This window comes from Salarias fasciatus, chromosome 15 (assembly GCF_902148845.1).
Source record: "Salarias fasciatus chromosome 15, fSalaFa1.1, whole genome shotgun sequence".
Classification (NCBI taxonomy): domain Eukaryota; kingdom Metazoa; phylum Chordata; class Actinopteri; order Blenniiformes; family Blenniidae; genus Salarias; species Salarias fasciatus.
The window spans coordinates 20,001-34,284 of NC_043759.1; the positions used below are offsets into that span (position 1 = coordinate 20,001).

General features: G+C 59.7%; 2 protein-coding genes across 3 annotated transcripts in view; one reads left to right on the forward strand and one right to left on the reverse strand.

Annotated features, from left to right (window-relative positions):
- The window catches only part of LOC115401923 (transcription factor IIIB 90 kDa subunit-like), a 22,664-nt gene extending 15,640 nt beyond the window's left edge, over positions 1 to 7,024 (reverse strand). Inside the window, exons 1-2 of one of the 2 annotated variants that reach the window (XM_030110306.1) lie at positions 6,722 to 7,024; positions 5,567 to 5,787 (exon numbers count right to left, since the gene is read on the reverse strand). In XM_030110306.1, the coding sequence (XP_029966166.1) occupies positions 5,567 to 5,750 (184 nt within the window). In that variant the 5' untranslated portion in view covers positions 5,751 to 5,787; positions 6,722 to 7,024. Of the gene's footprint in view, positions 1 to 5,566; positions 5,788 to 5,931; positions 6,141 to 6,721 lie in introns of those variants that run through there. The other variant, XM_030110307.1, reaches the window with a different exon arrangement.
- A 92-nt stretch (positions 7,025 to 7,116) lies between these two features.
- Positions 7,117 to 13,121, forward strand: xrcc3 (X-ray repair complementing defective repair in Chinese hamster cells 3). Its single transcript, XM_030110017.1, has 7 exons — positions 7,117 to 7,448; positions 7,542 to 7,679; positions 7,878 to 8,084; positions 8,261 to 8,415; positions 8,805 to 9,017; positions 11,992 to 12,029; positions 12,881 to 13,121. The coding sequence occupies exons 1-7, from the start codon at positions 7,394 to 7,396 to the stop codon at positions 13,119 to 13,121; spliced, it is 1,047 nt and encodes a 348-aa protein (XP_029965877.1). The 5' UTR covers positions 7,117 to 7,393.
- The last annotated feature ends 1,163 nt before the right edge of the window (positions 13,122 to 14,284 follow it).

Here is a 14,284-nt window from a genome sequence, read left to right on the forward strand (position 1 = left end):
CTGTCCAGAACCTCGGCGGACCCGGCTGACGCCCCTGACGGAGAACATGTGGTGTTCTGCTGTTGCCAGGACGACCGGGTCTTCACCTTCAGCCTGAACGTCCTGCTGAGTGACGGCGGCGGCGGGTGGAGCAGCCGGCCCGTCTCGGCGGTCTGTCCCGGTCCCACCTGGACCGCCAGGGAGGTGGTCTGTGAGGAGGACTACATGGAGGTCAGGGCGCCTTCCGCCACTTGCTGTCTGGTGGCGGTTCTCCCTGCCGGGCGGTTCTCCCTGACGGGCGGTTCTGGCAGGTCAACGTGAGGAGACAGACTCTATGTGGGGGACAAGATGGCAGCCAGGTGTGGCGGGACGCCGCGTCTCAGGTGAGTCCACTGCGTCTCCGTCAGGATCCAGGATGGAGCCACAGGTCCTCCTCGCAGCACAGTACCGGTCTCAAACTCCAGAGCGGCGCCGCTGAGCGCCGGGCGTCCGCCGGGCGGCGCCGCTGAGCGCTGGGCGGCACCACTGAGCACCGGGCGCCGCTGCTGAGCACCAGGCAGCGCCGCTGAGCGCCGGGCGTCCATTGGGCGCCGCCGCTGAGCACCAGGCGGCGCCGCTGAGCGCCGGGCGCTTGTGGTCCTCAGGTGGGCAGCACGGCGCCGCCCTCCTGGCAGCTGATGTTCCTGCAGAGCGACGGCCGGGTGTCCTCGCTGCCGCTGCCCGGCGGCCGGGGGGGGAACTACAGCCTCGCCGGCTCCCCCTACAGGCTGGTGCTGCGAGCGCCGTACCGACAGGCGCAGGCCGAAGTCACCACGGTGAGTAGCGGCGAGGCGCCGCCTCCCGGAGAATTTTCCCATGATGCTCTCTGGTTTGTACCGAGTCAGATGGAAAGTGCTGAAACGATGAGGACCAATGAGAGCGGGGGGAGTGTCTGTCCTCAGGTGGGGGGCGTGGCCCTGGAGGTCCTGCCGGTGTCCCTGTTCTTGCGGGCGCAGCTGCTGGTGGTGGCGCTGGACGTGACCATGGCCTGTCCCGTCGGTGAGCGTCCTCCGGACCGCAGGACGTCCGTCTCTAACGGGGCCGGGACTCATCCCGCCCGACGTCCTGCAGGTCCGGGCCGGTTCGACGGCGGCCGGCTGCAGTGGGACGTCCCCCGGGTCCTCGCCCCGCTGGTCCCGGAGGGGACCGGGTTCCAGAGCCGGAGCTTCGACCTCGGGGTGGACGACGTCCTCCTGGACGAAGCCGCCGCGGCGTCCAGAGGAATCAGCCTGGTCCACCGGGACGGAGCCGTCCAGATCCGGGTTCCATTCGGAGCGGAGGGGGGCTACAGAACGGTAGGCCCGGTCCCGGTCCCGGTCCCGATCCCGGTCTGACCAGGAGACATCCCGTCTGATCCGTCTCTGCAGAGCCTGGTGGAGGACAACACGTACTGGGAGACGTACGGCGTCCTGCTGCTGTCCCAGCACGTCTTCACGCTGTCCTACCGGGACGGCAGCAGCCTGGACACCCGGCACCGGGCGGTCCGGCGCCTGCAGACGCCGCCGGTCTGCCGCCGGCCCTTCAGCCTCAACAGTAGGTGTCCGGGCCGGACCCGGGCCAGGGCCGGACCCGGGTCGGGCCAGGGCCGGACCCGGGCCGGACCCGGCGTTCAGACGTCCGGTTCTGCGTTCACAGAGACGGTGGACGGACAGCAGGGGTTCCGTGTCTCCCTGGAGAACGTCCCTGACGACGTGGTCCTGGAGGAGGTCTGGATCAATGGGAACCTGATGGCAGAGAGTCCAGAACCGGGGTTCCGGGTCCGGCCGGTTCTGCATGCCAACGGCAGCCGGGGCTACGAGCTGCAGCTGCCCTTCGAGGACCCGGCGGTCCGCCGGGAGGTGAGCGCCAGGGGCGTGGACCCGGTCCACTGGGGTCCCGGTCTGTCCATGTCTCCACCCGTCTGTCCAACAGTACCTGGGCGGAGGCGTGGTCCAGAACTCCATCCACGTCAACTTCACCCTGACCCTGGAGCCCCGGCGGGAGTCGTACTACCATCACACCCTGGTCACAGCGCGGACCCGGAACGCCTGTGAGTACCTGCACCGGGTCCGGCCGGGACCAGCTGGGACCAGCCGGGTCCGGCCGGGTCTGGGCAGGTCCAGCCTGACCCCCGGTCCTCTGCAGTCCCTCCTCAGATCACGGCCCAGTGCCTGGAGGGGGGCGTGTCCTTCAGCGTGGACAGACTGCATCCGTCCCAGAGCCTGTGGGAGGTGGGCGTCGGCCTCGAGGCGCTGACCTCTGACCTGGCGGCCCGGAGGGGGTACCGGCTCTTCAACCACAGCCGGGGCCAGACCCTGGAGGTCCCGGTCTTCTCCGTCGGCTACACCTACGAGGTGAGAGGCGTCCCGGAGCGCCGAAGACCCTGCTGGGTCAGGACCAGCGACCCAGCGACCCGGTTTGACCTCTGACCTCTGCGTCTGTCTTCACCCTCCAGAGAATCAACTTGTCCAACTTCTACGGGACGTTCAGGCTCGTCCTGAGAGACGCCAGGACTCTGCAGGTGCAGACGTCCACGTCCAAACGCTGCCTGTTCAGGACGCAGGACATGATCGGTGAGTCCCGGGCCGGACCGCGGACCCGGCCGGTGCAGACCGATCCGGATCGGTGGACCCGCCGGGGCCTCGGAGCCGGAGCCTGATTGGTCGTTCCCGTGCGTCTCCAGCGTGCTCGGCAGACGGGACGGTGACGGTGGTGGCGTCCCCCGGCGGGACGAGTCCTCCGGTCCGGCCCGACAGGACGCACCTGTTGGACCGGACCTGCAGGCCCCAGCAGACCGACGGCGTCCGGGTCCTGTTCCAGTTCCGGCTGGACTCCTGCGGGACCAGAGAAATGGTACGGCGCCGGGACGGCGGCGAGCGGCGGCCATGTTGACGGACTGTCCGTCTCTCTGACAGGTCGGCGAGTCGTACGTGGTCTACGAGAACCAGATCCGCTCTGAGAGACGCCTCGTCGCCGACGGACCCAACTCCATCTCCAGGGAGTCCCGGTTCCGGTATGGAGGCCGGCGTGGGCAGCTGACCCGGGTCTGACGAACCGGTGCCGGTGGTGTCGGCCCCGCAGGGTGCCGGTCTGGTGCCGGTCTGGTGCCGGTCCTTGTCAGTCCCGCAAGGTCCCAGTCCTGTGACAGTCCGGTGCCAGTCTGGTGCCGGTCCGGTGACGGTCTTTGTCGGTGCCGGTCTGGTGCCGGTCCGGTGACGGTCTTTGTCGGTGCCGGTCTGGTGCCGGTCCTTGTCGGTCCCGCAGGGTGCCAGTCCTGTGACAGTCCGGTGCCAGTCTGGTGCCGGTCCGGTGCCGGTCCGGTGACGGTCTTTGTCGGTGCCGGTCTGGTGCCGGTCCGGTGCCGGTCCTTGTCGGTCCCGCAGGGTGCCAGTCCTGTGACAGTCCGGTGCCAGTCTGGTGCCGGTCCGGTGCCGGTCCGGTGACGGTCTTTGTCGGTGCCGGTCCGGTGCCGGTCCGGTGACGGTCTTTGTCGGTCCCGCAGGGTGACGGTCCGGTGCTTCTACCCCCTCACGGCGCTCAGCAGACTGTTTGTGGACCGGGTCTTCAGATCGGAGACTCCTGGATTGGGTTCCGTCTCCGACGGCCTCACAGGTCTCACAGGTCAGGGACGGCGGTGGACTGTCCTCTGTCTCCAGGTGGGACTGTCCTCTGTCTCCGGGCGCCAGTGTCTCAGTGTCTTCTGTCCTGACTGATGCAGCGTCCCGCGTCCCGGGTCCTGAATGTCCACTCCAGACCAACCGGCTGGACCAGAGTCCGGCTGCAGACCCGTCTCAGACCCAGCTGGTCCCTCAGAGCCGAACCCAGAAAGTGTCTCTGCAGAGTTCATCTGGTCCTGGTCCTGCCGTCTCCCCGGGACTTGGTGTCCCCTGGTCCACGCCCACTCACAGACCGGACTCACAGCTGGACAACAGGATCCAGCTGCTGTCCCCGGACCCACCGAGCTCCGAGTCCGTAGAGGTCTCGGGTCCAGGTTCAGGACCGGGTGAAGAACCAGATGCTGGCTCCGGTCTGAACCGGGTCACCTCCAGAACCTGGACTTCTGGCCCCACATGGGATCAGCTGGTTTCTGACCGGCCGCTGAGAACTCATCCAGGTTCTGGACCCCCCCCCCTGGACCCCAACGCAGACCTGGACCCCAACACAGACCTGGACCCCAACACAGACCTGGCACCTGCTGGGTTCCACCATGATCCAGAACCCATCAGCCAACCTGAGAGTCCGCAAGACCTGCAGCACCTGAACCCGAACCCAGCGGTCCGCCACACGGAACCCAACGGAGTCCACCTGAACCCAGACACAGCTGGCTCTCCAGAAGGGGGACCTCTGGAGGACAGTTCTGTTGGTCCAGTCAACCCTGCTGGACTTCATGTGGCCCAGAAAGCTTCGGTTCCACAGAGAGACCTGAGGAACCCCGAGCCGTCCCTCAGTCCCGGCGGTCAGACAGCCGTCCACAGTCCAGAACCCGGTCTTCAGAGTGTCCAGGTCCAACAGGGTCCGTCTGCAGTGTCCCACAATGGAGACCTAATCCTGAACTTCAAGCACCTCCAGCAGAATGCGGTCCATTCCGGCAGAACCCGGTCCGGACTGCCAGAACCCCGAGCAGCGGAGGACTGGAACCTCCAACCCACAGGTAGGACCTAGGCTGATCCAGAACCTGACGGACCAGTCCGGCGAACCAGGACCGTCTCGTTCACAGGAAGACTCCAGAGCACTCCAGACCCTTCCAGACCCGTGACCGGGGGACCAGAGGGAGACTCGGCAGGACGTCCCGTCTCATCGGGACTCGCCGGCCTCAAGAGGTCCAAAAGGTTCTGCTGGATGCCGGGGACAGCATGGTGTGGACAGGTACCAAGACACCTGGTGTCCCCTGTCAGGGTCACCGGGTTCTGCCCCGCCCTCATGGGTTCTGCCCCGCCCTCATGGGTTCTGCCCCGCCCTCACGGGTTCTGCCCCGCCCTCACGGGTTCTGCCCCGCCCTCACGGGTTCCGGGTTTGAACCACTGACAACACAGCTTTTTGGAAACGGTTCCCAAGGTGGACCTTTGTGAAAACTCTACGACTGGTAGACGGTAAAGTCTCTGGCCCTTGTCCTGGTCCTGGTCCTGGTCCTGGTCCTGGTCAATACTCTCCTGAGAAAAGCCACTGTTAACAGGAACATGTCGTTTCCAGTGCGTTGCTCTCTGCAGCACCACCCGGTGGGCCGGCAGGAGGACTGCAGGCCTCGGTTTTCAAAACAATTAAACTTCGTGTTGTGACTTGAGGCGTTGCCATGGAGACGGGGCCCAGCAGTGGGTTCTCCAGAGAACCGCACCTTACCGTGGTTCCCTGGAGAACCCTGCCAGAACCCTCTGTCCCCTCCTGAGCAGGCGGGGACCCCGTCCCCGGAGCGAGGACGGCTGCTCACGTCTCTGTCTCCCTCAGGTCAACCAGTCAGCTGACGGGCTGCGTCCACAGAGCGGGGGACAATAAAGCTTGGACATTCAACCCTGAGACTTTGTCTGTCTTCCTTCAGAGACACACACACACACACACACACACACTGTCTCACCATCGGAGGACACGAACTGTCCCACGGCCGCCGAGACGCCGCCGCTTCCCTCCACGAACTGGACCTCGGACACGATGATGTTGTCCTCCAGGACGGAGCCGCAGCCGGTGCACACGGCGCTGCCCCTGGCCTGGTCCACGTCCACATCCGTCCCACCGCATGTCCTGCACTGCCGGCCGCTCATGGTCCCGCCGTCCCTGTCCCCGGTCCTGCTGCTGCAGCTGTGGACAGACGAGACGCAGCTCTGAGGCACGTCCAGGTCTGCAGTGGACCGTCCCACTGTTCAGAGGACGACGGTCCACAGGCAGGACGGAGACTGGACGAACCCGTCCTACCCTGTCCCAGTCTGTCCTAACCCGTCCTACCCTGTCTGTCCACTGTGGCATGAGTGTTGAGCTCCTGTCCTCTGTCTCTCTCACTGTCTTGTCTTGTCTCAGCAGGTTTCTCTGCTGGACTTAGTTTTTTATCCTTTTGTTTATTTCCTGTTGTCTTCGTGTCCAGCGCTCCAGAGACGTCCTTCACTGTAATAAAGTGGACTGAATCCAGTTCTGTCATCCTTCCATCCTTCTTTCCTTCCATGTCTGAAACTGAACATAATTTTCCCAGAATTCCTTTCACTGTCAAATTTCAAATTTGTCAAAGCCAAATTTCCTGATGTGTCTTCTGTCCACTGACTGGATGTTGGACGGACGCCCTCGTCACCCGCTGGCCCCGCCCCTCGTTGCTCTCTGGCCCCGCCCCTCTCGCTCTCTGGCCCCGCCCACATGTCAGCTGATATGAGGCTCTGGAACAGAACAGACTTTATGAATCTCACTGCAGAAACTTACGGGCTGGAAGCACAGGGGGGCAAAAAGCGAAGGAAGGTGCAAATGAAAATAAAAATATCAGTGCAAATGGTCGTACTCCGAGATGATCACAGAGAGCTAAAAACCAGGAAGATCTAACTGTATCTACAACATGAATCTTACAATATCGTAGGAAATAATATATACAATATAATATACAACGTACAATACAATATATACTGCTACAACATAATGTGTGATAAAGCCAGTGTGTTCCGGCGGAGTGGACGGATTAAAGCCTGGTTTGTGGGGAGAGGGACCGGGTCAGGACGTTCAAGGGTCCAGGGTCCCCGCTGGGTCCTGGTCTCACCTCGTCTGCGGTCCGGAGGAGACTCGCCCGCTTCCAGATCAAAACTCAGCCTGAAGCTCCGGAGGCCAAAACGCTCAGCCTCAGACTCGAACCCGGGGCCGGAGAAGCAGCGTCGCTACGAGCCGCCCGCCGACCCGCTGACCCACGGTGTCGCGGAGCTACGCGGATTCGAACCGGACTTTGACGGGAGACTCTGCACCCGGCGGCAACTCCTCCGTCACCCCGCAGCCTCCAGCCGCACCAAGCCCTCCAGGTTCTGGAGCCTTCAGGTTCCGAATGGGTTCTGTTGTTCCTATTTTGTTTTCTTCACTTGACGCACGGAAATGACGTCACGGCGCGCCGGACTACTTCATTGAGGAAGTAAAGTCCGACAGTCAGTGAAAACAAACCGAACTAACGCCCGCAGAGACCACTTCCGGGTTCATGGGGAGCGAAACACGGATTAAAACCAGATCTGGTTCGGGAGTCCGGCTCCGGCAGGGCCGACCGGGCCAGGGTTTACGTTTAGAAGAGGGACCGCCCCCCCCCCCCTGCGGCCCTCAGTGGTACGGTCCGGCGGGCGCGGGCTTTTCCCGGTGCGGCCACCCGGTGAGCGCGCTTCAGCGGGACGTGCAGCCGGGTCTCCCGGTCCTCCCGGTCCGCCCGGTCCGCCAGTGGGGCTGAGGACCAGGAATGAACTGCGACGAGCTGGACCTGGACCCGCCGGTCAGAGCCGCCCTGCGGCGGGGTGAGAACCACCAAGTCCCGCCAGCCGCTGGCTCCGTACGGTTACCATGGTAACCAGGCCTCTGTGTGTGCGTGTGTGCGCGTGTGTGTGCAGCCGGGTTGAAAGGTGTCAGAGACGTCCTGGGTGTCCCCGCTGTGGACCTGCAGAGACAGACAGGCCTGTTTCCTCAGGACGTCCAGAGACTGCTGTCCACCGCTGCTGCCGCCTGGAGGACCAGGGCCCCGGTCCCAGGTGAGACAGACCGGTCCAAACAGAGACACCTGGTCCAAACAGAGACCAGAGACAGACTGGTCCAAACAGAGACCAGAGACAGACCGGTCCAAACAGAGACCAGAGACAGACCGGTCCAAACAGAGACCAGAGACAGACCGGTCCAAACAGAGACAGACTGGCTCTGACTGGTCCCATCGGGACTCTGTGTGTCCTCAGCGCTGCAGCTCGGTCCGGGTTGCGGGTTGGAGTCCGGCCTCAGGCTCAGTGTGGGGTGTCCCCTGCTGGACGAGCTGCTGAGGGGGGGTCTGCCTGCGGGGGGCGTCACCGAGCTGTGTGGACAGAGCGGAGCAGGGAAGACACAGCTGGCTCTGCAGCTGTGTCTCACCGTCCAGTACCCGGAGACACACGGAGGCCTGCAGTCCGGTCAGTCAGCATGTCCCTGTCCTCTGGTGTCTCTGCTGTCCTCTGGTGTCTCTGCTGTCCTCAGGTGTCTCTGCTGTCCTCAGGTCTCTCCTGTCCTCTGGTGTCTCTTCTGTCCTCAGGTGTCTCTGCTGTCCTCTGGTGTGTCTGCTGTCCTCAGGTGTCTCTGCTGTCCTCAGGTGTCCTGTATGTCTGCACTGAGGACCGGTTCCCCATCAGGCGTCTCCAGCAGCTGATCTCAGAACAGTCCCGTCTCCGTCCAGACGTCCCTCCAGAAGTCCTCAGTTGTCTGCGCTTCAGCGACCACGTCTACATAGAACACACTGCGGACCTGGTGAGTCCTGCTGAGTCCTGCTGAGTCCTGCTGGGTCCTGCTGAGTCCTGCTGGGACCGGCTGGGTCCTGCTGAGTCCTGCTGGGACCGGCTGGGTCCTGCTGGGTCCTGCTGGGACCGGCTGGGTCCTGCTGGGTCCTGCTGGGACCGGCTGGGTCCTGCTGAGTCCTGCTGGGACCGGCTGGGTTCTGCTGAGTCCTGCTGGGACCGGCTGGGTCCTGCTGGGTCCTGCTGGGACCGGCTGGGTCCTGCTGAGTCCTGCTGGGACCGGCTGGGTCCTGCTGAGTCCTGCTGGGACCGGCTGGGTCCTGCTGGGTCCTGCTGGGACCGGCTGGGACCGGCTGGGTCCTGCTGTGACCCGCTGTGACCCGCTGTCCCCGGTGTCTCCAGGACTCCCTGCAGCTGTGCCTGTCCCGCCGGGCCCGGGTCCTGCTGGCCCGGGGCCTGGTGCGCCTCCTGGTGCTGGACTCGGTGGCCGCGCCCCTCAGGTGTGAGTTCCAGGCTGATGATTGGCTGACGAGGAACAAACAGCTGCTGAGCGTCTCCTGCAGCCTGCAGGCGCTCAGCAGGGAGTTCAGGGTCCCGGTGGTCTGCATCAACCAGGTACACACACACACACACACACACACACACCAACCAGGTACACACACACACACACACACACACACACACACACACACACATCAACCAGGTACACACACACACACACACACACACCAACCAGGTACACACACACACACACACACACACACACACACACACACACACACATCAACCAGGTACACACACACACACACACACACACACACACACACACACACCAACCAGGTACACACACACACACACACACATCAACCAGGTACACACAAACACACACACACACATCAACCAGGTACACACAAACACACACACACACATCAACCAGGTACACACACACACACACACACACACACATACACACATCAACCAGGTACACACACACACACACACACACACACACACACACACACACACACACACCAACCAGGTACACACACACACACACACACACACACACACACACACCAACCAGGTACACACACACACACACACACACACACATCAACCAGGTACACACACACACACACACACACACACACCAACCAGGTACACACACACACACACACACATCAACCAGGTACACACACACACACACACACACATCAACCAGGTACACACAAACACACACACACACATCAACCAGGTACACACAAACACACACACACACATCAACCAGGTACACACACACACACACACACACACACATACACACATCAACCAGGTACACACACACACACACACACACACACACACACACACACCAACCAGGTACACACACACACACACACATCCACCAGGTACACACACACACACACATACACACATCAACCAGGTACACACACACACACACACACTCACACATCAACCAGGTACACACACACACACACACCAACCAGGTACACACACACACACACATCAACCAGGTACACACACACACACACACACACACACATCAACCAGGTACACACACACACACACACACACACACACCAACCAGGTACACACACACACCACACACACACACACACACACACACACACACACATCAACCAGGTACACACACACACACACACACACACACCAACCAGGTACACACACACACACACACACACACACACACACACACACATCAACCAGGTACACACACACACACACACATCAACCAGGTACACACACACACACACACCAACCAGGTACACATACACACACACACACACACACACACATCAACCAGGTGCACACACACACACACACATCCACCAGGTACACACACACACACACACACACATCAATCAGGTACACACACACACACATCAACCAGGTACACACACACACACATACACACACACACACACACACACACACCAACCAGGTACACACACACACACACACACACACACACACATCAACCAGGTACACACACACACACACACACACACACACACATCAACCAGGTACACACACACACACATCAACCAGGTACACACACACACACACACACCAACCAGGTACACATACACACTCACACACACACATCAACCAGGTGCACACACACACACACACACACACACACATCAACCAGGTACACACACACATACACACACACACACACACACACACACCAACCAGGTACACACACACATACACACACACACATCAACCAGGTACACATACACACACACCAACCAGGTACACACACACACACACATCTGACAGGCACAAACACACACAAACACACACACACCTGACAGGTGGACACACACACACACACACACACACCTCTGACAGGCACACACACACAAACACACACACACACACACACACACACACACACACCAACCAGGTATACACACACACACACACATCAACCAGGTACACACACACACATCAACCAGGTACACACACACATACACATATCAACCAGGTACTCACACACACACACACACACACCAACCAGGTACACACACACACACACCTCTGACAGGCACACACACACACACACACACACCTGACAGGTGGACACACACACAAACACACACATCAACCAGGTACACACACACACACACACACACACACACACACACACACACACACCTCTGACAGGCACACACACACACACACACACCAACCAGGTACACACACACATACACACACACACACACACCAACCAGGTACACACACACACACACACACCAACCAGGTACACACACACACACACACACCAACCAGGTACACACACACATACATCAACCAGGTGCACACACACACATTAACCAGGTACACACACACACATCAACCAGGTACACACACACACACACATATCCACCAGGTACACACACACACACACACACACCAACCAGGTACACACACACACACACATCAACCAGGTACACACACACACACACACACACGCATCAACCAGGTACACACACACACACACACACACGCATCAACCAGGTACACACACACACACGCATCAACCAGGTACACACACACACACACACACACATCAACCAGGTACACACACACACACACACACACACACACACACACACCAACCAGGTACACACACACACACACACACACATCAACCAGGTACACACACACACACACACACACATCAACCAGGTACACACACACACACACATCAACCAGGTGCACACGCACACACACCAACCAGGTACACATACACACACACACATCAACCAGGTGCACACGCACACACACACACACACACACACACACACACACACACACACACACACACACATCAACCAGGTACACACACACACACACACACACACATCAACCAGGCACACACACACACACACACACACACACACCCACACACACATCAACCAGGTACACACACACACACACACACACACACACCCACACACTCACATCAACCAGGTACACACACACACACACACACACAGGTTGTTGCTGCTGCTCTGATGAGTCTTTGTTTTTTTAGGTGACAGATGTTTTCAGCCAATCAGACGAGACTTTGGGGTAAATGACATTTCCTCCTCCTCCTCCTCCTCCTCCTCGTCTTTCTCCTCCTCCTCCTCCTCGTCTTCGCCGTCGCCTCTCTCCTCCTTTATTCCTTCTCTCCGTCTTCCTCTCCTCCTCGCCTCTCTCCTACTCGTCTTCCTACCTCCTCCTCCCCTCCTCCTCCTCTCCTTCCGCCCCTCTCCTCCTCCTCATCATAACTCTTCGTACTACTTCGTCCTCTCTTCCTCCTATCAGTCCTCCTTCTTCCTCCTCCGCCTCCGACTCCTCCTCTCTTCTTCCTCCTCCTCGCTTTCATCGCCTCCTCCTCCTCTCCTCTTCCGCCTGCTCCTCCTCCTCCTCCCTCTTCTTCCTCCTCCTCTCTTCCTCCTCTTCCTCCTCCCTTCCTCCTCGTCTTCTCCTCCTCCTCTTCCTCCTCCTCCTCCTCTTCTTCCTCCTCCTCGTCTTCCTCCTCTTCCTCCTCCTCCTCCTCTTCCTCCTCGTCTTCCTCCTCCTCCTCGTCTTCCTCCTCTTCCTCCTCCTCCTCCTCCTCCTCGTCTTCCTCCTCTTCCTCCTCTTCCTCCTCCTCATTTCTCACTTCAGACTCAACATTTTCTTCCTAAAAGTTCAGAAACTGAAGAATCTGTTGTTTGGCGTCGTCCAATCACAGGACAGGAGACGCCTGATCACCTCACATCCAATCAAACTTTGACACACTCTCAAATCAACCACAGCACAACACACACACACACACACACAACACACACACACACACACACACACACAGACACACACACACACACACACACACACACACTGTGACTGACTGGTCTAAACCTGTCTGAAGTTGTCTGTCTCTCTCTGGCCCTTAGCCCCTCCCCCTCCTCCCTAAGCCCCGCCCTGGGCCTGGCCTGGGCCAACCAGGTGACGGTCCGGCTGATGATGCGGCGTCTGTCTGGGACGGTCTCTGCAGGGGGGCAGAGCAGCGCCCCCCGCAGGCTGGAGGTGCTGTTCGCTCCACACCTGGCCAGAGGGGGGCGGGGCTGCGCCGTGTGGAGGGAGGGAGTGAGAGGAGTCGCAGAGGAGGAGCCTGGAGGAGGGGGAGGGGCCTGAGGAGGGGGAGGAGCCTGGAGGAGTGCAATGAGTCATAGGGGAGGAGCCTAGGAAAGGGGGAGGAGCCTAGAGGAGGGGGAGATTTTATCTCTGTTCTGAATTTCAATCTCCAACCTGGTCAGGCTGGTAGTTAGAGGGTTAACCAGGTCAGGCTGGTAGTTAGAGGGTTAACCAGGTCAGGCTGGTAGTTAGAGGGTTAACCAGGTCAGGCTGGTAGTTAGAGGGTTAACCTGGTCAGGCTGGTAGTTAGAGGGTTAACCAGGTCAGGCTGGTAGTTAGAGGGTTAACCTGGTCAGGCTGGTAGTTAGAGGGTTAACCTGGTGACAGGCTGGTAGTTAGAGGGTTAACCAGGTCAGGCTGGTAGTTAGAGGGTTAACCTGGTGACAGGGTGGTAGTTAGAGGGTTAACCTGGTCAGGCTGGTAGTTAGAGGGTTAACCTGGTCAGGCTGGTAGTTAGAGGGTTAACCAGGTCAGGCTGGTAGTTAGAGGGTTAACCTGGTGACAGGCTGGTAGTTAGAGGGTTAACCAGGTCAGGCTGGTAGTTAGAGGGTTAACCTGGTGACAGGGTGGTAGTTAGAGGGTTAACCTGGTGACAGGGTGGTAGTTAGAGGGTTAACCAGGTCAGGCTGGTAGTTAGAGGGTTAACCAGGTCAGGCTGGTTCGGTTGTTTGAACAGATGAAGTCATTAAATGAACTGAGAGACGCTGATTTTCCAAATAAAGGTTTTATTTTTGTGTTGAACTTGATGAGATGAAGGTTTATCTGCTGTGACTGGACACGCTTCACTTCACAGCCAGGTAAAGTGAAGACCAGCGTCCATCGTGTGTCCATGTCCTCAGGACAGACGTCCTCCAGTCCGTCTCAGGTCCAGAGAGACACCTGCAGCCATGGTCCTGTTCTCCGGCTGTGATCCGATCAGAGGTCTGAACCCGGCTCTGGCTCTGGCTCCGGTCCGGTCTGGCTCCGCTCTGGTCCGGCTCCGGTCCGGTCCGGTCCGGTCCGGTCTGGGAGGACAGGCTGAGGCGGAACCGTTAGGTTAGAAATGAGCAAATAGACAAACAACAACACTGATCGTTAAATAAAACATGCAGGAAGTCATCTGTGTCCAGTTCAGATGCTGTGGAGCGTCGTCATGGAAACCACGAGTTTGCTGGAAGGAGCAG

Excerpts from the sequence above, each read along its gene's own strand:
- xrcc3 (XM_030110017.1), top strand. The coding sequence starts at position 7,394 with ATGAACTGCGACGAGCTGGACCTGGACCCGCCGGTCAGAGCCGCCCTG. Across the intron at positions 9,018-11,991 it reads CGGTGGTCTGCATCAACCAG|GTGACAGATGTTTTCAGCCA; the intron begins GTACACACACAC and ends TTGTTTTTTTAG. Across the intron at positions 12,030-12,880 it reads CAATCAGACGAGACTTTGGG|CCCCTCCCCCTCCTCCCTAA; the intron begins GTAAATGACATT and ends TCTGGCCCTTAG.